The 24,706-nt window shown below is 36.3% G+C and overlaps 1 protein-coding gene across 4 annotated transcripts in view; it reads right to left on the bottom strand.

Annotated features, from left to right (window-relative positions):
* The window catches only part of RXFP1 (relaxin family peptide receptor 1), a 53,837-nt gene that overhangs the window by 11,688 nt on the left and 17,443 nt on the right, over nt 1–24,706 (bottom strand). For 2 of the 4 annotated variants that reach the window (XM_013951754.2, XM_013951755.2), the window contains exons 2-12: nt 23,385–23,540; nt 10,988–11,092; nt 10,039–10,144; nt 7,521–7,592; nt 5,846–5,917; nt 4,673–4,744; nt 3,829–3,900; nt 2,621–2,695; nt 2,246–2,317; nt 990–1,061; nt 164–235 (exon numbers count right to left, since the gene is read on the bottom strand). In XM_013951754.2, coding sequence (XP_013807208.1) covers nt 164–235; nt 990–1,061; nt 2,246–2,317; nt 2,621–2,695; nt 3,829–3,900; nt 4,673–4,744; nt 5,846–5,917; nt 7,521–7,592; nt 10,039–10,144; nt 10,988–11,092; nt 23,385–23,540 — 946 coding nt within the window. Of the gene's footprint in view, nt 1–163; nt 236–989; nt 1,062–2,245; nt 2,318–2,620; nt 2,696–3,828; nt 3,901–4,672; nt 4,745–5,845; nt 5,918–7,520; nt 7,593–10,038; nt 10,145–10,987; nt 11,093–17,410; nt 17,449–23,384; nt 23,541–24,706 lie in introns of those variants that run through there. The other 2 variants (XM_013951757.2, XM_013951756.2) reach the window with 2 other exon arrangements.

Here is a 24,706-nt window from a genome sequence, read left to right as displayed (position 1 = left end):
TATAAAACTGCATTTCAGATAAGTGTTTTTTAGGCAGAGCTTAAATGAACCATATGAACAAAGACGCTCTTTTCCTTCCTAGCATTCATGACTGAAAATATCATATTGAATCAGTAATACGCAATTACATATAATAATAATAATAATAATGAAGAACCCTTACAGTTGTGAAAGCTCATTTAGATCCTTAAATATATATGGAGGAAGTGATTCAATCTTGTTGCTAGCCAGGTCTCTGTGGAAACAGCCATATGTGGGATATAATAAGTTTTTAGTAGATTCAATAATTATACAGAGAAGTTTTATAATTTCAAGAGATACAGTTTCATTCTATTTACCAAGTAGAATATTATGTTGTTATATAGGTTATTAGAAACTTGGACTATAACAGAATGCTGTTAAAACAGAAGATGGAAAACGTGATCCATCAGACTCCTCTTTGGTTAGTTCAGATAAGTCATTAGATGCCTAATTTATTATTACTGTATTTACATCTAAGAGAAGGAAAAATATTCTTAACTAGGGCTGCAGGAACATGGAAAAATCTCTCACGTCTCACACGGGTTAGCCAGCCCTACACCTTTTCCTTGATTCTTTTCTCTACCTTGCTGCTCTTTTTCACTAAACTTGGAAGATCTTAATAACTTTGGACAGAGAGGAGTAAAGATCTCAGTCTGACTGCAATTGGCAGACTTGTTTAAAAGATACTGAAAGCACACACAAACAGAGAACGTGACACACAATTAATATGACTTTATTCAGGGAGTGTAACAATCTTATGAGCAAAAGAGCAATATTATTGATACTCTGAGAGTATGTATTTTATTGACTATTTCTTCCTTGTTAAATATTTGGAATAAAACTGAGGATGGATGCTGTCTCGAGATTATAAGAAACAGAATTACAGTAAATTCATAAAATGCACAGTTGTAATGTAAATTATAAAACTTTGTCACTTCTTCTATAAATAAGAGAAGAAATCAACTCACAGTTCATCTAACATCTGGAGAGAAGAAAAGCTGTTTTCATTTAAAGAGATGATTTTATTTCGTCTCATCACCCTGAAAGGATAAAACAAGCTTATATTGCTGCTTCTTGAAATCTATTTGTTTTCTGAGGAAACTTTGCGTAAACTTTTAAAATTCACTCTTATCTGCATCTTCAAGTATCTGCCTCATTAATTCAGTTAACAAGCTAATCAGTTAAAAGCTCACGATTTTAATATTTGATAAAGAACTTTTGTTGCCTAAGCATGCATGTGTTTGTGAATATATTGTGTGTTCTTTCATTTGTATTGGTATCTACTGACAACTGAAATTGTACAGAAATGTCAAAAGAATCTTGATTTTTTTATAGGCCTGCAGGACAGTGCAATAATAGTAACCAATGTTTGTTTGACAATTCAAGGTATTTTTTAGGAATGAAAATAATTCTTTGCTGAAGTCTGAATGTTCAAACTCGGATCTTCCTGATAAGTTTGTTTAGTCAGGTCTTAATCTGAGTGTTTTTCACTCATCTAAGACTTCTCTCTACACATAAGATGCTGGTATGAATTTCCTGTGGGGAGGAGAAAGATTAAGTGGGCTGGAAGGCTTGTGATCTAACAGCAAGCTGGACAGAGGCACATGGTTGTGCAGCCTTTCCTTCACCCTTATTTCACCTGGCACTGCACTTGCTCCTCAAATGTACAACCTGGATTTTATAATTAAAGAGAAAGACAAGAATATGAGTACTGCAGAACAGTAAGGATTGAAAGTGACAGCTATTGTGGAGCCTACTAATCTACCAAAAGATCAAAGGGATTTTCTGAATATGATTACATCATCATTAAGTAAACTTAGGGGAAATTTCTTCAACTGATGAGCCAGCCAGCCAAGCTTTTTAAAATGAAGAAGTGAGCTATAGATTTTGTATGTGCAATGATGTTTGCTTCTTTATATTAGAAGATTTTTGTCCTCTTTTCCAAGTAAGAAATTAGAAAAAAAAAAATCTAAAGCTTGATATCAGTCAAAATCACTTCAGTGAAGTTTAACTGCATGTATCAGTGCTGAAAATTGCTATAAATGTGAACAGTGGTTATTCTGTATTGTGTTCAATTAAAACTGAGCATTTTAATTTAATCTTCTCGAGATCTATATATCACGCAATATTTAAGAAACTTTTATATTAACTGTCACGGATAACTTGACTGTTGTTCAGCACAAATATGTCTCATTCGGGTTGTCCAGCATGTGCTATTACTTACAGTACAGTTAGAGTGTCGCAGGAGATGAAAGTGACATTTCTTAAATAATGGATATGGTTGCCTTCAAGGTCTCTGCGATATTAAAAAAAAATAAATAAAATCAATCACTGAAAATAAATTAATCTCAATCAGACAATTATTCTAAGATAGTTAAAGAAAAATCTCACCAGAACGTCATGATTTCACAAAAGAGAATCATAACTAGACATGTAATTTTTCTACACACCTAGCTGATGACTTCAGGTCATCAAGCCTGCAGAAAACCAGTAGGTACTCTGTAACATCATTCCAGTGCTCCATTAGAAAAAGTGGTATGGAAATGCCATTCAAGAACAACACAATAATGTTTTTCTAGTGAAATAAAGGTAGACTTACAGCCAGTTTAGTCTTGGCATGTATTGGCACAGAGGTTTATCGGGCAAGCGAGCAAGAGAATTATTCATCATCTCTCTGGTGAAAAGAAAAACAGCTTATCTGGCTATATTTGCTGAAAATTACATTATAGAAAAAAATTATGTCTCTTATGTTTGTACTTTTGAATAAAAGACAGTCAAAGCTTGAATCATTTTTCAAAGTTATAGAGGCAGTATTCTTTTTTTAAACTTCCATATATTTCCTGTGGCATTCTGTGGAATACTGTTTTATCTTTAACTTGTTAACTGCTAGGTAAAGATGTTAATTTTAATAAAACACTGCAAGTTGACACAAGTACTTTGACTATTATGTCATAACATGTAATTTCCATTAGTCACAGAGGACTAATGGAGGAGCGATGGAGGGAGCTTTCTCTCCTGGCCACGGGGGAAAGGGGGCTCTGGCACTTGCTCCCGTGCTGACTGGTTAGGGAAGGGGCAGCTTATGGACACAGTCCTGCAGCAGGAGGACTCAGCTGCTGCTGGGGCAGGAGCTATGGGGCAGCCTGCCCCTGTCGCTATCCATACCATCCGTATCCATACCCACTGCACCTCAGCTCCGGGGGCAGCCCAGCACCGGGGCACTGGCACCCATCACTACAGCTGCCATTTCCTTGTCCACTCGGAGACATAGTGTATTTTCTCTTTTTTTCTACCTGTCTCCCCATAATTTTTCAGCTACTGTATGTCAGTTGCTGTCAAAACCCTCCTTCTTTAGCATGTCCCATCTGGCAGTAAGAAAACACAGTTGGCTAACTGCCTTCACTGTGCCGTAATTTAGGTCTGTTCCAGTTCCCCTCTGTGGAGTGGACAGTTTCACAGATTTCCCTGGGAGCAAGTTCAGTGTTTGCCAGGGACATTAATCATAAATTCGTTTTATAAGGCGGAGAATCACGTACATCCTGGTTGGTCTCTAGCGTGACTCAATAAAAGCAATTCTATTCCTATTGATTTTGGTAGTTCATAACTGCATTCAGGTAATTTATCTATGTAAAAAGGCCTAAAAAGACAGGCTCCACAGGGGTGGCGAGGTTTCTGAAAAATAAACTCTACTACAACAGCGAACAGTATAGTGTGGTGAGCAAGCACAGTCATTATAAACATACTTTTTAATTTATCTGTTCTTCTTGTTCTTTTAAGTAACAGTTTTGATTCTTGTTTCATACTTACAGAAGAATAAGTGATTTGAGTCCGTAAAATGTTAGTGGAGAGATCCGATTGATCCTATTATTTTCAATTATCCTGTAAATTAGAGCAAAGCACATCTCAGATTGACAAAGGACTACAGTCTTAAATTGAAGAGATGATTAAAAAATAATGTACTTGGAAGTGGCTTTCTTCAAATGCCCATTATTTAAAAAAAAAAAAAAAAAGCAGCCTTACTATTCAAAAGCCCTACTTAAGAAAACAAATGTACCACTTCATAGATGGTCAGAGCATTCATCAAATTAATTCCCTTTTTCAGCACAGCTTGAATAGTTTTTGACATATTTTTAGCTTACAGAAAGTAATTACTTTCAATTAAAGAAAATTGTTTTCTTGCCAGTTTTTAAATACTTTGATCAATACTTTGAATGGATTCTGTGTGAAAACAAAGCAGCTGTACACAACAGCGTTCCAAGACAATCTGTCAGCTGAAAACACACAGAAATGTCAAGCACTGTTTACAGGGAAAGACCTGTCCAAAACTTCCATTTCTACTGTTTAATGCAATCTGAGTTATTTAGTAGTAGCTGAGTTATTTCATGTATTATTTTGTAAGAAGCAGTTATTCCTAACTATATTTGCTATTGTAAAATAAGTCATAGTCATCTGAATCATTATGGCCCAAGGACTAATTTTTGCTTCCACCAGTCAATTGTATTTTCTCTGCAGAGAGTGCAATAGGAGTTCCTTACTTATTATCTAGTACAAAGTAACGCTCTGCACAAAAATAAAAGTAATATAAATAGTTCTTTGTATTACTTTAATTATTCCTTGAGAAAATAAACATACAAATAAGAAAACAACATACAGCCATTCTAGCTTATGGAGATCTTCAAAAACACCAGGCTTCAAACTAGTTATCTTGTTGTGACTCAGATATCTGAAACAAGATCAGTAAGATAAATGAATAGAATGCTTGATTAGTATTAGATATGTGAAAATGAATTTTAAGATTTTTCCTTTATAATTTATCATAGTGCCAATAATTTTTTCATAATTATGGAATGCTTTCTTTGGAAAAGAACCCACTAAGTATAATAGAAAAATTCATATGTATTTCCAGCCTGCATCTGTCTGTCTATCTCTCAGAAAGCCAGTGTTTATGAGAGCGGGAAATGTGCAGACCTGTCTTTCACAGAAAAGCCAAAGCAAGGTAGAAATCTGTGTATTTTTGTCTTATCCGTAAAAAAACCCAAAACTGCCTAACCATCTTCACTGTGTCATATTTTAGACCTGTTCCAGCTTACTTCTGTGGAGTGAATAATTCCAGAAATTTCCCTGGGATCAAATTCAGTGTTTGCTAAAGACATTAGTCATAAATTTAGATACCAGAACCAGTTAAAAAGAAATTAAGGGTGGTACTATAAATGGTCTGGGAAGGTAGTAGCATGTGTAAAAACAGATAATCATCCACACCCATGTGAAGAAAAAACAAGATGCATAATAACATTTTAAAATTTTCCCTTTAAAACAATTGCAGAAAAAAAAGTTGAACTTAACAATGCAGCTTAACTATCATCTCTTTCCCCGGCCAATTTCCTTCAAAGTTAGAAACATATTACATAAAGTTGCTGCAAAATAAAAATTAAAAAGTTCTTTACTGCTACTGGCTTGCTTTGGTTTGCTTCTCTAAACCAAAAGAGAACGTTAACGAGTTTCTGTTCCTCTCAGGCTCTCTTGACTTGATGCAAGATAACTACCACACTCTCTTCTTCTGAAATGCAGCAGATTTGTGGAATAAGAGTAAAACATGGAGCTGTCTTGTATTTTCAAAGTACTCTTCTGCCAGATGAACCTGCATGGATAGATATTGCACAGATAGATCTTAATCTATCTGTTTTCTCAATCAAACCATTGGGCTAAAGGTTTGGACCATTTTGCAATTTCCTAATACTGAAACAAATACGAAAGAGACAGCTACAGCAACTTTCAAAACTGTTCCCGTTGCTCTTCACTTGAATATTCTAAAAGTGATACTTACAGTTTTGTCAGATTGTATAAACCTCTGAAAGCATGTTCAGATACAGCTCTAATTTTATTATTCTGAAGATACCTAAGAAGATATAGCAACAATTAATTCTCTAAGCATGCAAAGTCAAAGCAAGCGGGAATAACCAATTAAAATCTATCAACTAAATTGAATTCATGTGTGATACTTGAAAAGACGCTGTCAAACTTGTTACATCTTAAATTTCACAATAACCACTTCACAGCAATAGTTACAAGGACTTCAAAGGTGCACTAAAATAAATAAAAACCAATGGCAGAATTACAAAATTCATTCAAAGGTACATTTGCTTTGCCTAAGATGAACAAAGAAGTGATTTTATACCACCTTCTCTTTTAGGTTCTCACCCTGAAGCCTCGTCTGTGTGACCAGATCTTTATGCTTAGCTAGAACCCTGCTGCAATCAGCAAAATTTTGTATGGCAAAGGTCAAATTTACACTAGTTGTTGAAATGGCTGTTTATACTATCATCAAATTTTCAAAAGGCTACATTTTAAGATAATACAATAAAATGTAAAATGAAACTTGCTGATTTTCTGTAAAATAAAGAATACTAAACTTTTTCCTTCTTTTTTTTTTTAATCTAATTTGATGGACAAATAAATTCCAACATATTATCAACTACCGATGTTAAAATCCTTTAAAATTTTTAATATAAAGCATTATGGCTTTATTCTCTGAGAATTCTTTAAAATACCAGTTTAAGTAAAGATCTTTTCAATGACATTAAATAAAGGGTCCAGTTGCATTCCTGTTGAAACCAGTGAGAAATGTGACTTGTACAAAATGGGATTGTGTCAAACACTGCTCAAGAGCTTTTTGAAAATGTACAGTTATGAATCAGAAATATATGAAATTAGTCACTATTATAAACACATGCTTTATACAGATGTGGAGGTATTTCTTCTAATAAAAAGCTCATTTGGAGACTAAGGTAATATGGTACTTTGTGAACACAAGATGGTGCTGCAGTACAGCACAGTTTTCAGCAAAGTCTGATGAGTTTTCTAGGAACCTTAAACTTGTGACATAAGAGCCTGTTCTAGACTTTTGACTTTAGCTTCTTAATTGCACCAATTCTATATAAATCAAGCTCATTAAAGGCTATGAATTTTTGAACAACATACACGTTACACATCATAAGGCATACACATATGTTGGCATAATTTACTAACGAGTTGGGGCTCTATTAAAGTGATTCCAAACATAATTAGGAATAAACATAACTGCCGTGTAACTATGCTTCCCTATGACAATGGACACTTTTTCAAACTTTAATTTAGCAGAGTAAACGGATTCAGTTACTTCCATTTCTTGTAGCTTATTACTGCTCATTACGTATGTAACTTCCTTAAGACCTGATGGAAGTTTATCATTTTTCTGGTATAAAATAACCAAGATAATAAAATTTAATATGCAGAACACATGACATCGCAAGAAGAGAGATGCCAAATCAAGCTATTTGAGGAAAACAGGTTACACAATTATAAGATGTAATTAAGGGAAAGATAAAACAGAATTTTGAAAATAAACTGAAGTTTTGTCTCTTATATGTTAAGCTCAGGGTACGTGTGTGTGTGCGAGACAGAGAAAGAGAGAGGTTATATTTAAAGGACTTAAGAGGTTTTAAGTGGAAAGACTCCCTTACAGATTTTGAAGGTCTTGGTATTTCTTGAAAATATCAGCAGAAAGTTTTCTTAGCAGATTCCACTGAAGAGACCTGTGGGAACGAATACATACAGTAAAACTACTCTGTCAGTATACTGAGGCTGAGTTTATCCTGTTTGGTGTAAATCTAATGACTTCACTTAGTTAAATATGTTTGCACAGTAAATAATTTGGTAGAAATTTCTATAATAAATTGAATATTTTCAGAATGGTTAATTTATATATTCAGGAGTGTTTATGTATGGTTTATTAACCAAAGGCGAGAGTAGCTATGCTGTTTGCTGTCAAATTCCATCTCTGCAATGTGTTAAACCAAATCAAAGTTGACTGCATTGATCAATGAAAATAAAGAGATTACACTAGAGGTGAATTTGGGTTAATGGATTAGGAGGAGACTGTGAAAGACGTGTGTCTTACCTATTGCTGCTTTTTTACAAGCAACTGTTGTCCCCACTTTCTTCTTTACATACAGGTGGTACCCTCTCAATCCAGATGATCAAAAATCACAAACGAATTTTAGTGAAGTGAGACCAAGAGTATCACCTTTAGACCCAGGAAAGAGAACTATGCAGTTGATCAAAAAGGCGTCACATGGCCTACCAACAAATTAATAGTTTCTAAATCAGTGTGGAAAGATAACAGTTTTCCTGCTTGGGGGAGGGAGGGGAAATCACACTCTTCATTTCTGAGGCAAGAGGTTTCCTTCAAAAATTCACCATTAATCAGTCAGCCTGGAGGGTAGTAGTTAACTGATATGAGAAAAATAAAGTCTATTTCCTGCAAATGGAGGGAGCTGTCCCTATGGTATTTGCATCCTTGAGTGCGTAGTGAATGGAAGATAACACCAGATGAAGATTTATCAGCATTTTCCCGGGAGGCGTTCGGAGGACCCCGTCCCTTGTGCTGTGAGCACCACCCCGCGGTGGTACCCGCAAGACACAGCTGCAGCCATGAGACAGAACGGCCTCAGCTCCCTCCACTTTCCCCCCTCACCACCTCCTCACCCAGGGAAAAGAAAGGTGGTGCTGCTGTGGTTTGATTATGGAATATGGTTAGTTTGGATATAACAACAAATCAGAGCTGAGAATGCTTTTGCAGCTCTATTGCCTGTCATTGTGCAGTCATTGGGCTTGGTGGAGGCAGTAGATGTTTCATCCTCTGCTGTTGCACAGCTGCCTACCATTGCAACGGCCTGGACTCAGCAAGCCAGGTGCTCTCTCCACCTCTACTTCCCTGGCTTCCTACAGTGTTGCCACTTTTATTATTCAATAAGAGCAGTTTTCCCACTGCTAAACAGCAAAAGAAAAATGAAACTGAATTTACCACCTCTGTCCATATTTGTATTTATTTAAGCAGTAAGCCCACTATTTATTTTCAAAGACTATTCTTCAATGTCCTCAGAACAATTGACAAAATAATAAAGCTAAGAGTTAAAAAGATTTGAGTATAAACTAAAACATAGACTTATTTCAAAGCTCAAATGCACACAGAGCTTATTTCCCAGTGCATGTGTCCCTATGCCCCCATCTCCATTGGGCACCAACTCAACTGTCCTGACAAGAACAAAAACCATTTAGGACATAGTTGAATTAGAACAGAACCTAGCCCAAAGTCACCTGAACAGATTCACTGCTTTTTCTCAAGGTAGAACTGAGCTATTATTCTTGAAGTCTCTGTTGACCCTGTACCAAAAGTCAGTTTTAACACATATACATTTGTACATTTTGATGTTCTGAATCAGAACTGAACTTAAATCTTCATTTTGAAGTACTGTAGTATCTGAACATCAGCCCAACAAGAACCTTAGTCACACATGAACACAAACTTGAACTGAATGGAAAAATCTGTACCCTTGCTTTAGAGGAAAAATCCTCAAGTGTGGACATTTGATACTACCCTCTATTCACTACACAAACAGTCTTTCAAACTGGTAGGTATAAACTAAGAGCAGTATCAGCCATTCCCCAATCTCTTCAAGAAGTTTAGTTTATCTTCCTCTCTCTGTATGATGACCCAGCCCAGACTAAGTCTTTCTAAATAATGTCCTATTCAGAGACATTGAATGATAACTAAAAAGATTTGCTCAGACAGGTTATTCTACAAAATTAAAGGTTATTAACTTTATTGGCAGAAATATAGAATAGGAATATTGGCAGGATCATAGAATAATGAAAACGTCCTGAGCATTATGTCTTAAAAGGAAACACTTCTCTTTAAGATTTCTTTACATTTTCTGAAATTGTAGCTAGTCCAGGCCATTATTACAAATATGGAATGACTATTTCACACAGAGTTGTTTTAGCTCCTTTTCTGTCATTTTATGCAGGGAAAATCTGTATTTAAAACACTGAAGGTCTGTCAACAGAGAGAGACACCAGGCTTTCACAAACACCAGCCAAGCCAACTGGTCATAATTATAAGGCTGTAGCTGCAAAATGGATGGAGAACTGATATTCAACCCTAAACAGACCAAGCAACCACTTTTCTGCTCTACTTACATCATGGTTACATTTGAAGAGACGGAAGGGACAGCACGTAATTTGGCACCATCACAGACAATCTCTAGCCCTTGGCACATACATTCTGCTGGCACAGAATCAGCCACTGCGTGGAGACAAGAAAGTGGTTGTGGCAAAAGGTAGGATGGGGGGTATGATGAGATGAGGAGAAAAGAAATACGGTGTAAAAGAATAGTTAGCACAAAGACATCTAGACTGTGTTAAACAGAATTTAAATTAAGTCTTGCATTGTTTTTACATAATTGATTTAGACTTTGGGAGATCCTAACAAAAAACACAAAGGGATAATAAAAAAAATTCTATTACTTCCTGACCTATACACAAGAGCTTTTGCATTAGAGCTTTAGACTTGATACAGGAATCTGGTTTGGTGGGTTTTTCTCAGATTTTTGTGACTGTCCTTTGGATTATTCAGTCCTCTTACATTTACGAGAGTGAGCACAATTCTGTCAGGGGAAAACAGGATAACAATGGGTCAGGAATTCTTCTTTTCTCCCTCTTGCCCAGGCTTTATGCTTTAACTTAGTACTTACAGTGGACAGAGTCAGAAAATCTGTACAAATGTCCACAAAAGTGCCTTTTTTTTTATTTAAAGAGAGAATCATTTGATGTGTGAAGAATTGAATTTGAAGGAGGTTATTTTCATTTCACTCTGAAAGATGCATGTTTCATGGTCTTTTATATTACTATATTCAGATAAACACTTATATTGCCCTTCTAATTGGCATATCTTTGATATTTCCTTTAGAGAAAATGAGTCACTCTTAGCAGAACTGAAATGAGCTTCAGTGCATTTGTTAGTCTGAGACATTCATTCTATTTTACTACAAATGAAACTGCACTATATTTCTATTTCTGATATTTGTTATGTATTTCCTTCTCAGAATCATCAGTAATAATCACACAAATAATTCCAGTAATTACTCACAGCACTCAGGTGTCTTGGTCTGAAACGCATACGGAGATTTCATTTTATTGTACCTGTCTTTTGCATAATGTTTATCAAATTGTAGAGACCATCCATTGTTGTCTCCTAATAAAAAAAATCAAATAGAAGACATATTTGAAAAATACCACTTCAAAATATTTTCTAAAGGAATAATACAAAATAAGACCTTCACTAATTTTCATTGTATGGTCCTTTGCCTCAGTTTTTACCGCAATAACATAATTTTTCCAGAACTTTTCATAGAATATTAAATGACCTTGCCTTTATGTGGCTGCCTAATCTCCAACAGGTACTGAGATTACAAACTACATAATAAGATCAGCTTATTTTACCTTCAACAACTCAACACTTTCTGTGACAGTTGCAACAAAAAAGTATAAAAATCAAACTTTTACTTCAAAAAGTTTCGTCTGGGTAGGTTTCTAAAAATGAGAGGCAATCTTATTTTCCTACCTCCCTAAATGTGTGGGCTTACCACTCACAGTATATTTCTTTGTCCAGGAAAGCTTAAATGATTCCTATGTCTTCCACCACTTCTTTGAGAGGGCTGTTTCACACAATTACAGCCTAAGAGGTGAACAGCTATTTCATAATATTCAAATAATGTCTTTGCTCAAAATCTAGATGAAGGTCAAACAAACAGCACTTTTCAAGAGAACGTGTGACCCGTAACACACTCAAATCATCAAGTTTAACTTGAACTCAACATGCATTTTCTTAAATAAAGCATTATTGTATGTTACCAGTTTGGTCACTGTGCATAGATACAGTGCAGCATAGTAAATCACAGCTCTAAAAGTGAAAAGAAAGAGAGGATCTTTCACTTCCTTCCCACAAATGGGGACTTCTAAATATGGCGGTGCTGGAAATCACTACAGATCTATTTCTTGGAAGACTATTGTACATCTGACATCTTTAAATCTGATCACATAACCACCTCTGAAACAGGACAGGAATACACACCACCACCACCAAAAAAAAAAAAAATTAACTTCTCTTCAAATGTTGTGACAGGCTTTGATCTTACTAATTTGAGTCTGACTCCTCTTCAGCTTTGGCAACACCCACTCCCTTTTTATCTAAAACATCTTGTTTGAATGAATTTGCACCAGTGGTGGAAATGCTCCTCGGGATAGTACTCACTAGCTGGTGGTTCAAAGTGTCAGTGATAATTTAAACTTACTTTCTAACGATACCCACTGTCAAACATTTACATTAAGAACTTTGAGGATGGCTCGGCTTAGCCCTCTCCTTTGAATGGTAATATTTTAGTTATACTTAAATACCATTCTTGTGGACATTTTTCTGTAAATCTTTATATTCAAGTAAGCATTACTACTATATCTATTAGTTTGAAAATTAGTAGGGAAAATAAAATATATTTACTTCACTGTAACTTCTCCCTTTCTGAAATGACATCTAATTCTTCATGGTACATTACAATTCAGTTGTTTTCTCAGCTAGGCAGGGAAATCACTCTACCTTGAAAGCATCTCCTTAAGCTTATCTATGCAGTGTCAGCAGATGGAGCTGTTCAGAGAACTGCCTGCCTCTTTGCTGCCTAAGCGGAAAAGATGCACTATACATGCTGATTAATAGATATTATGAAAGATTAAGTGACTTCAGGCAGACTACCTTTATCTAGTTATTCATTTGTTATGAATAAATGGAAAAGAAGATTCAAGGCAAAACTAAATCTCTATCTTCAGGAATGCTCGATAAAGAGAAAAGAAAGACTAGAAAAGTTTCTTCATTACTTGAAAATTAATGCGAACATTCTGACTCAAAAGAGTGGATAGATGAGATTTTGTTCCACCTTTTAGTATTTTTAAAATGTTTTGCCATGTGATAAAGCATTTATGAAAGGTGACCATTGCTGCGGTTCACATCTGGAAAGAAAAGAATGAGCAGTGCCTCTACACTAATGGGAATGAAGTAGTGGTTCACTATGAAGTGGAAGTTTACCAGCGTTTTCAAGGAAGTCAAGAGGCTGCTGGGTGGCTGTAAAAGAGAAGGGAAAAAAGCACAGAGAAGAAAAAAGATGGATTATCTTGCACTGGAACTATTCCAGTTGTCTGGAGTTTCTGGTGAATTCATTATAAATAATGGGCTTTTCTCATGCCATTGGTTTTCCTGCCTTCCACTAGAAATACAATGGCATGTCCGAATATAACAAAACAAGTTATTCAAAGTTTTCTGACCTTCAGAAATGCTTAGTTTGTGCCAAGTTTTGTGCCAAAGTGTGGGACAGTCTTTATTTTATCCAAACTGTTTTGCCAAATCCCAGATGCATAAATTGTGCAAACAACTATATTTAGTACAACTATTCAGTCAACCTCAGAATGCCAGAACTGTAAAGCACTTTGTGATCATTTAAAGTTTAGATGGTAGGTTTGTGACCTGTTTATCACTGTTGAGATGAGGTTCTTCAAACACTTTAAGAAATGACTAGTAATAGTACTGGTCTTGTGATCGCAAATCTATCATTTGGGGGAGTACAGCTCAAATGAGAAATGACTTTTTTCTGAGACAGTGAAAAAATAGATTATGTTGGCTGCACTTCTGTAAAAATGAGATCTGAAAAAACAAGGCATCAGCAAATCTTCCACTATGTAGGATAAACGTAATGAGTAATTGTAAACTGGACTTATCAGACTACACTTTAATACACTGTTCCTTGCTAAAGTGTTGTCAATTACCATTTCTGATGTCAATGAGAATGCCAAAGAGAATGTTAATCCTAACAAACTACGGATTTGAATAATCCATTTAATGACAAATCCAAGAAAATATCTGCTTTGCTCAATTAAAGATACAACTCTTATTTAGTATAGAGCTTATGATAAGAGCATTATCTGTAAGAGTTTGTCCTTCTCTCAGCCATGTCTTCGTGGGTCATTATGCAGAGAAATGACTCCAGTTACAGGCCTAAGCTTTGCTGCCTCGCTTTCTAAAGAGATACTGTGACACCATTTGATTTTGCCTTTGCTGTTGGTGGTATTAACCTGTGGACATATTTCTTTTTAGCATTTGTTCAAACACAATTTCTCTTGCTGTTAAGAAATGACTTCAGGTTTTTTTTACAAAGATATCTTTTAGTACAACAAGAAAAACTTTTCTCCAGGCAGAAATATGGGGGCAATTGTTTTTCAAATGTTCACAAATGAAGAAATATAATTGCACTTTTCCAATGTTGGGGCATACTGACAAATTGTAATAACTTACGGTAAGTCCAAAACTATACTTAAATTTTACAGTGATGACTGTTGCAATGCCTAGAGCATCTGACCCTGGGAGTGAATTTCACAGCCGCAGTTTAGACACCCAGGTTCCTCTGTATAGCAAATGGAGAAAATGAAGAACCTAAAAACTGGACACCTACCAGTCAAGGCAAAGGCAGTTTAGTCCCAAATTGTATGTTATTGCACATGGACTACTTCTAGTACCTGCTGGTTAGTTTAAACCTAGCTCAGATGCTTACATGATACAATGCAATCCCAGGAAAACAGACATGAATTAAATCAGTTCAAATAAGGTGCACACTTTTCTAGATGAGCCAGATGAGGTGTTTGCACCAGTTTATTCTTGATTTTAGGGCAACATAATTCATTCAGTGCAAGTTAAAGAAAAAATAAACAGGCATGAATTTCCAAAAGATAAATATCTTCTCAATATTGTAACTTTACTGCTGTGAAACACTTGCATAGGTGAGTTTTATAAGTTTATATAACAATACTTTTGATCTATATACATCAATCCTATTTTCTATTCTATTTTTATTTCTTGATGTATTTACAATTTTTGGAATACATGTGACAATAAATTAAAATAAGCTAGTAGCATGAATACTTTTCTAAAACTTTGTGTTGCTTGAAAGTTCCTCTAGCATTAAGTCACTGCTGTGAGGACTAGAAGAGACAAAATCTAGTGAAATATATCAGGAATATATCAGGCCTGATATACCCATATGTACAGTTCCTCTTAATTAACATCAATATTTAAAGATCTCAACAAAGAAATTGATTAAAAGCTTCCAGAACCCCAGCAATGCTATTAAATTTGCTGATATTTGCACATCAGTGTAAATCTGCAATTATTTCAAGGGCATTTACTCTGGATCAACGGCAATGACAGAGAGAATAAAAGTTGGCCACACATAACTGTATGTATGAAAAATTTATATGTGAAGCTTGAAAATCTGATCTTTTGCCAAGTATTTGCTACATTATGAGTATGCTGCTGACTTCCAAGTGTTTTCTTTTTGCTTCAAAAACATAATTATAATCTAGAGTTTTCAAAACTGAATGGTGTCTCAGAAAATCCTAAAGCTCACATTTTAATTTCAACTATGATAGAAAAAATGACATGCCAGGAAAAGATGTGACTAACTGTAACATTATTCATTACTAGTTTTAATTTAAAATATAGAATTATCAAAGACTTCTGCAACATGCCAAGGCAAAAATCGTATCTCGATGAAATTCTGCATCCCTTATGAGCAATCTGGTAATATTAAAACATCTATCTTTTGTACAGATGCTTTGAAATATCCTGTAGAAATTTAGATTTCTGCTATAGAAATCGAGAAGATGAATTAAAGAATCTACAGAACTGAAATAATTCTCCAAGTTTATAGAGCTCCAAGGAAACACGTACAGAAACATTATGATATATATAGAGAGAATTTTATTACTTTCAATCTGTTGAATTTTACAGGCCCTTTTAAAAAGGGATAGTAAGTTACAGCCTCCTTAACAAGACAAGCCAGTCACCTGCTGACTGCACTATCCACAGTAACAGCTGGGGCCTGTGATTTTAGAGGTGAAGAGGTGCAAGACTTGCAAACAGCAGCTAGCTGCCATAGTTCTTTGGGAAATCCACATCCATGACTTCCTTTGTATATCTAGCCCATGAACTCTAGAGCCAAATGAACTTCTGTATGTGAACTCTGGGGAGCTGAACGCTACCTCTTGTTCTGAGAGCTCTTAGGCCTGGGAGCAAGACAGCCTGGGAGTAAGTACATTTAGCCAGTGAAGAACTCCTCCAGAGAGTCAGAAACATCTTAAATTAAATCTGCACGCCCGTTCTTGCTTCAGTGGACTGGAAAAATGTGGCTATGACACTGTGATTTAAAGACCAATGCACACACACAACAATAATTGCCTAGCTGCCAAAAAAATGGTTTTGCAGAACTATCAGAAAAATTGTCCGGAAGCCAAATTTCTAAACGTTGAGGTAACTGGTGTTCTCAAAATAGCTCAGGCTACTTCATTCCACTGGATACTACACAATTAAAGACCATGCTCGTGAAAAAGATGGAATAAAACACTCTAGCACGGTGTTCTTTCCATTCCCCTTTTCTTATTGCTAGCAAGCAGAGGGCTAGTCAAATAAGTACCGGGAGTTGCTCTTTTATTAATGCCTAATTCACGATGCAACAATCCAGTCTACACAGATGCAAGTCATTAGGCACAATGCATGAATATTTTGGCTTAGAAATGAACAAGAATACTGAAATTTTTGTATTTTTAACAATTCTTATTTTTAAAATAATTTTTATTCTAAATATGACTTATGCTTGTGTTATTTGCATTTAAATATTTCCCCTAGAGAGTCACTAATTAATAACCTATTTCAACAACCAGTTCTGAGATGCAGCATGAGAACTAGGCTGGAAGTTTGCTCATTCATCCCTCTAGGTGAATGGGATTTCAGTGAACTTATGTAAAATGTAAAGTGTTTAAATGTAAATTTTTAAACATATATATTTAATAGGGGAGCAGATTAAGGAAAAGAATTGACATCTGAAGCTACTCAGAGAGATGATATTTTGAAAAAAAGTATCCAGGAGATGATTACTGGCAGCCTTATTTGGCTTCTGACCAAAGTTGGAGAGTCATTTATGTTACGATTTAACTTATCATAAGTTTTTGGAACTTGTCACATGGATTTCATCTAAATAAACATGCACTTTAAGGTAATAAGACAAACTGTGGCCTCAGTGAAAAGCTACATCACAAATACTGTTGTTCTGTGTGTTTTGCATTAATCTCTGTTGTATTTGTCTAGTGTTGTTAGTTTTAATTTTGTTTTGTTTATCATTAAGTATCACTGCTGAGCCAGAGATTTCAAAAAGCTTCTTGCCATGAATATGTATTTGGGAAGTCAGATACGCCATTGGGCTTTAAAGGGCTTTGTGTAGAGATTGTTTAGGAAACATTAACAGTGACATTGAAGCAGCATTGACTTCTATGTGAGAAACGTTCTTTGTTCTTTTAGTCTTAAGAGTAATTCCCATGTCAATATTGCCATAGCATTAAGTAGGAAGAATCTGTGATTATGCCTAGTATATATCTTCCCTAACATATGTTTAAAAAAGCAATGAATAAAAATTGTTCTTACCTTCCATCTGTAAACATCAAGCAGCTGCATAATCAAATCTATAAAAAAAGGAGGAAAAGCTCTTTCCTTGAAAATCAAGTTGAAGCCATTACATGTGAAATGAAAGGTAGTTGCAATAGGACAAAAAACTGTCAAACTCGCTCTGCTTTACCAGCTTGAGCTTTAATCAAGCTTGGGCACAGAAGGATGCTGGAATTACTATCTTTTTTTTACATACTAATGGATTTGATAACAGATACAAAAGTAGCTCCAACTGAAACATATAATATAGGTTAAATTGTTTAACATCACACTTTTGATGAAGAATTCTGTGCTTCAGAAAGTATGAGTACTGGGCAGAACAACAGAACAATTTATTATCACACTCAATCTGAGAAAGGGAAATTCCTCAAAGTTATAAGCTTTTATGACAAATTATGAAACTTTAAACAGATTATTTTTATTTAAAAATATTTTAGTTTATGACAAATTTGCAGAGCTGCCCCTTTTTACTTGGCAGAATATGTTTTCAAATTCAAAAGATAAGATTATATTTTCTATGCACATTCAAGGTTAGCTAGTGATACTCTGGAAAGAACCTCTCATAACTTAGGGTATGAAAAATTTCTAGCTTCCTCTTCTTATTGCAATCTACTATATTGCCTCAAACCCTCCCCATCAGGCTATCCCACACAGTGTTTTATTGGTTTTGGAAAAGCTTCTGGGTGAGAAAGGCATGTGAATTTTCAAAGATGAGTGGCTTCATTCTACTCTAACATATCGGCTATGATTCACTCCATTGCAGAAGGGGTATGAAGGGGAAGAAACGCTTCAGTTGAGCTGATCAGCAGAATATCCTCATCCTGAGGCTAAGCACTAACATGGGAGTCTGAGACCTACAATCTGTTCCTGGCTCTGCCTATGACCCTAATTTCAGGTCATTTCGCTTGCCTGTGCCTTAGGTTTATATTTATTATGTGGACAAATAGAACATGGCGGAAGGGAAAGGTGAAGCAGATTTGAGGAAGGCAGCATCTTTATGTGCATGGGTTGAACATTACAGCACATTTGTAAACAGATCTCTCAGTGAGGAGTCAGTTTAGTTTTAAATATTTATAATCATGTTATGCTGTTACTGAGCATGCAGTGCATGAAACTACTATTGCAAATCTTTTCAAAAATTACTACAATAAACATCATCATAAGAATAAAGTGGGAAACTAAACTTTGCAAAATGAAAGAAATGGGCAGAACTGCTATAAGGTACTTAGAATATCCATTGAAGCCTCTCTACCTTTTCAGGCAAAGGGTATAGGATAAGTTTGAGACCTTATCTATAAAATGTTTGTGGTACATATCCACTGCATCTGTCTTGGGGGGGGCGGGGGGAGTCCAGTGATGCCTGAGTCCAGAAGAAGCAGTTTTTGCCGAGAGGCAAAGGGAATACGACACAAACTCCCAGTAGTTTGGCAAACTTGCAAGTTACATGTTAATGGGGAGTCCAGACACCAGCCTCCTCTCATCTCTTTTTAAAGACGACTGAATGACTAGTTTCAGTAGTTTTAGAGACTCGTATTTCGTCTCTTTTGTAGTGATGCAAAAAGAACAGGAGCTGTTTCTTCCCTCAGCCTACATGCTTTGCATGATCTGTTTCTAAACATATGCTGGTAAACAATTCTATCAACCTATACGCCACCAGACATCAAACAAAAATAAATTAACAATAATCCAGTAAAGTAGTGGGCAGCCAAATTTTAAACTGTAGGTCTAATCAGGCATATTGGATGTGGAGGTTTTAGATTCCAGGAAAAGTAATTGATTCACAAGACAAGAATACCTAGCTTGCTTTTGCATCATATCGTGATTGCCAGCCACAGGTGAAGCAACTATGCTTTTTTCTTTCTGTTTCAAAGGCATTTTAATACTTCTACAAAACACCTCTCTTCTGGAAGATCTGTGTGTGATTTTTGTGCTAACTGCTTCTCTGTTTCTTTCACTGATATTATTTAAAAGTATTATTTCAGTAATTGAAGTTGCTATTAATATGCAGCACACTTATGGATTTCTGTTAAACACCTGGACTTTGAGTTTTTTTATGTTCAGAATACCTGATTTTTCAAATATGGTATTATGGTTTTCAAAAGTGGGGTTTTTCTCAGCATCATTTTCTTCAGCGGTATTGTCCTTTCCATCACAAAAAAACCCTACAGTAGATGATAGATTTTTGCTTTGTGTTTCCTTACGTTACAACACTGGTCTAAGATAGGTACGAGTCTTTGTCACAATATTTTTCTGTAGGTTTAAGAAAATGCTTTATCGTTACTGAAGAAATCATTACTGAAGCAGTTGCTTTAACTAGCTATACTTGTGATACATAAAGAATTTCTGAATTGAGGGTAATTACTGATTTTTCCCTTCCCACACATGCCGGGTTGAATCCTGTAGAATGCCTGTCTCAAAGCTCTTATTCAATTTTATGACAGATGGAAGTGTAAATGAGTTTAAAAATTGAGCTACCTAATCTTATAAATTTAAAGTACCTTGTGCATAAGATTAAAATTTTCACTGGTGCTGCATAAAACAATTACTAAACTGGATTAATTTCTTTTTGAACTGTTTTTCTGTAACCAGGAGCAGTGACTTCAGCTGGAAACTAATCGTAAATTAGAAAATGGACAGAAAGAGCCAGATACAACTAGCACAGGGCAAGAATACTAAAGTGGTCCTGGGAAACTGCAGCAGAAAAAAGAGCTGGATAGTTTCTTTGTCTTGGGAGCTAATCAGTGAGGTTTCCTTCCTTGACATTTTAAGAAAGATGAATGGATAAAAAAACAGCTATCTCACAAAGATTTGTACACTTACTGGAATGTAGGAGTATTACAATGATATTAAAAAAAAAAAAATCTTAACAGAATACACTGTTCTTAAGCAATATGTGATTCTTCCTTTATTCAAACAATAAAATTTAACTGCAACATCAGTGTTCAAAAACACATCGCTGCTGAACAGGACCTTAATGCATTATACAATTTATTCATTTCTAAATTAGAATATGGGATCAAGATATAAGAATAGCACTAATAGCCCAGGTTGCTCAATGAGTCAGTACAATGACTCTTCATCTTTTGTAACTTAGGCTTTCAGAGATTGAGTCTAATTCTTGAATTGCTACACCCAGAAGTGCATTCGGTATTGCAGCTGAATGTCTTGCAGGCTAAGCAATCTCATATATCCTATTATGAAATCTGTGTCTATCCTAATCCCCACTTGATCAAACTGTACACTTCCAGCAAGTCCTTGCAAAACAGACTTGTTGGTACTTGTTGGAACAGAAATGGAACATGTATAAAACTATTGAAGAGCTGACTTGTGCTTGGACTCCAACGTAACAGGGCACCACCTTCAACAGTCTCTGCCGCTGTAGGATGAGATAGTTACAGAAGGATAACAGAACAAGAGCCAGTTTTATTCAAGATTTTCATTATTGGCAATGGAAAGGAAAGTACGTTTATGGCATCAGCAAGTGACATAAAACTAGGAAAAGCTTTTCATATGGAATAATACCCTGGAATTTGAATCTGATAGGCATAAACACAAGATACTGCATGTAGGCACAACAGTCAGCTGCACAGATAAGCAGTGAGAACAAATGACAAGGATACAGCTCTGCGGAGACATCTGAGGGCCAGAGAATTCAGAATAGGAATTGATGTGACGCATTTGTGAAGACAACAGACTTCACGGTGCGGTGAATCATCAGGGGTTGGACCAGAAAGACACATGACAAAACCCTTACTCCAACAGCACCAGAGCAAAATCAGCTGAACAGTGCCCATGTTTGGACATCACAATTTGAGAAAGATGAAGAAGGATTTCACTTTCCCATCTAAGTCCTGCAAAGAAGAAGACCAGCTTCCTTCACTACGCCCTTCCAGAATTGAAAGCATCCATCACATTTCTAGTGTGCCATCCTGTACAAAGCAAACCTTAGAATTTCAGTCAGCCATTACTCTGGCTAAAATTTTCCTTTTGTCCAAAGCATATTTTCTAGAAAGATTTCTACCTAAATGGAAGAAATTCAGCACCCAATAGTATCTATTCTTTGACATTTTATGCCTGGCTACAACACAAGACCACTTTAACTTTTTTGGGGTGGGATACGTGTGTTTGTGGAACAGGTTCAGTTGTAAATATCATACCCACAAAGAGAATTTCTGCATTTTACATATGTTGGTGTGTAACCAACAACAGGCACATCTGATCCATTTCAGAAATTATCTCCTAGCATTAATGGAAAACAATGTCTGGTCAAAATCAAAAAGGACATAGGAGAAACTCCTGTCATCTGATCAACCCAGAGGGACTGAAGGCCAGCACACACGTTTACATTCTGTGAGATGAGAGTAATGGGGTGAAAAAAAATGACATGACTCCAGTGAATCATAAACCACTGGCTGACAGTGAGCTTCAGGATTGTTTTTCTAATAGTCTTATCCAGCATATCTGTCACTTATGGCTCCCTAGAAATGTTTGAAATTTTTGATCTGTAGAACTAGACAGGCACTTGGCAAGTTTTGTTTGCTTCATGAACTGGATCTCTTGAATACAGCAGAGCTAGTTAAAATAGTTTTTGTCAGCCTAACTAGGTCTTTTTTTGTGGGCAGGGGGTGGGGAGGGAAGCTGCCCTGATGAAAGAGACACTATTTTCAAAATTGTATTGATTTTGCTAAGAACACTTGTGAAAAATATCTTCATAATATTTTCATTTCAAATTATTTCTTTCAGAGAATATTTTTCAATTTATTTTTATTTTTATTTTTTTTACTTGCCCCTGCCTCTCCACACACACATTTCAGATGATACCATGCCTGGCTGGACACCGGCAGAGGTTTCACCTGCTCAGCTCTGGGGAGGCAGGGTGCGAGGCAGGGTGCTATACCTCTGGCTGCCCTCCACTGTAACAGGCAAGCTGCTAAGAAATCGGAAGGCTAGTTTCCCCATCTGCCATGGATCAGAAGCTCTGGAGAGCAGCTCTGAAAATATCCAGACTGTTATTAAGTTGACAATGCCAGTAAATAAAATGCGCCAGGGCCGATTTGCTCTCCCTGTGGCCCATAGTTCACAACCAAATGGCAAAACTCTCTTCTCACAAAATATATGGAGGCCTTTCCCCAAACTACCCCTGCCCTGTGCTACCCTCCAAGCTGGGCCCAGGCACTGCCTAAGAGAACGGTGTTCAGCACAAACTAAAGCTGGGCCAGGGCCAGGCTCACAAATAAACCATACAGACAGGCAAATGCCAGTGCACAAGCCATGCCCTGGCCCTGCGCAGCTTGCCGCAGGGATTAGGTCTGCCAACCAAGCCTGCCACCCAGTGTGGCCAGGGTGCCAAGGATCATGCCAGTAACAGGCAGCAGTGGTCAGGCTATTCATATATCCTCACATTTTGACATTTCCCAAATCCAGAGCATGGCAGAAGTGGAACTTGTAAAACACACAGGTGCACGTACAAACACACACATACACAAGTCAAGGTTTTGTTTTTTCTCCTGAGTTAGGACATAAAGGATTTCTGAAAAACCTTGAAAAGTCTTCTTGATCTAAAATTACATTTCCCAGCCAGCTTTGAAAGTTACTTTAAAAATAATGCCAATTCTGTTAGTGCATATGTCTACCTTTCCTCAGCAGGGATCTTTGCTAGATCACGTACATACATACACATCAAAATGACAAGCACAAACAAGTACAAAGCAGGGATAAAACGGGATAAACTAATATAATATGCAAACAAAAACATGGCCCTTTTTTTTTTTTTTAAAACAAATGACTTGTTGGGTGGTTTTATTAGTGAAACCAAATGACTGCTATATCCTCTGCAATACATTTAACTTTTCTATTGCTAATACTCCACGACTGTCTCAGTGTCAACAGTGTATGGGTTTAAGTGACTGTCAGACTGCAGCTACAGAAACAAACGAAGATTGTAATCACATACCACAGTTGTCTTCATCAGCCTGATTCCCACAGTCATCCTCACCATTACAGTGAAGTAGCTGAGGCAAACACTTTGTAATATTGCCACATGGAAAGTAGCCCAGGGGGCACGTGACACCAACCCCAGAATTGTGATCTTCCAAAGAATCGCAGATGACTAAAGAAAAACAGAAGGAACGTGCTTACTTTAAGATACATTCTTAATGTTTGAAAATCATTGGGATTATGCTTTTATAAATACTCATTTACATTTGAATGTGGATATCAAGTGATAAATACATATGAGTTCATTGGACATGCAGTTTACAACAGTATATTAAGCGCTGTTAACTTGGCAAGAAACATTTATTTTGTAAGCTAATTAAAATTTGCTTTGATATAAAGCAACAAGGTAATTCCTCCCCACACATCCCAGTAATATGATGAAAATGCTAATCATACAAGACAAATGACCTCTGGCCACAATTTAAAAGAATAGTTTCTCTTTGCACTAGAAATTAATTTATTATAGCAATACCCAGATAAGCTGTGTAGATATGGGCAGTATTAATTTGTGCTGAAATTTCAGACCCAGATAGATAAGTCCTGTTTATACACAGTCAGAATTAGATATATTTAAATGCATTCTAATTTTAAAGCAATTACTAGATGTAAACGGACCAAGCATCAAAGAACAAGGAAAGTGCAAATAACTCTGTGACATAGTTTTGCTGAAGGATGACTAAGATGACACATACCTGCAATTATGAATCCTTTGGAAGAGTAGTCAGCCTCATCCAAAAAATATGGAGACATTGTTCAGAGTCTATCCACCTGAAGTTTAGATGCACAGATCTCATTTTCTGCTAAGCCCACTGCTTATAGGAGACCCTTTCACAAAATACAGGGACCTCATTCAAGTAATAGAGGGAGAGAAGGTAGAGGGATGCTGCTGAGGGACAGCTGGGATGGCTGGAACACTCAAGGACTGGATGCTACCCATCCTCTATTCCTCACCTCTCTGTACTGCAGCAGCTTCAATTCCCCACATTTACAGACACGTGATGCTTTACCAGTCCCTCCAATGCACCTGAGCTACAAATTCTGCCACTTTTTCCAGGCAGAGAACAATTGTTCTACTGCTTTTCCAGTAGACTGCAGGGTGCCAGCTCAAGTTTCCTGTCATATGCTCTATGACAGGATCATCTTCTTCCCAACAGCACATGATGGAGAGTTTTAAATTACTCTAGAAAGGAATTTGTTTAGTCCCCAATATATTGGGAACAGAAAAAAGCACAATCAGGAAAGAATGTTTTCTAGCGCTTTTCATGCTCCCGAAGCTTC

Source organism: Apteryx mantelli, chromosome 5 (genome assembly GCF_036417845.1).
Source record: "Apteryx mantelli isolate bAptMan1 chromosome 5, bAptMan1.hap1, whole genome shotgun sequence".
In the NCBI taxonomy this organism is placed as follows: Eukaryota; Metazoa; Chordata; class Aves; order Apterygiformes; family Apterygidae; genus Apteryx; species Apteryx mantelli.
This window is presented reverse-complemented; position numbering and strand designations above follow the sequence as displayed.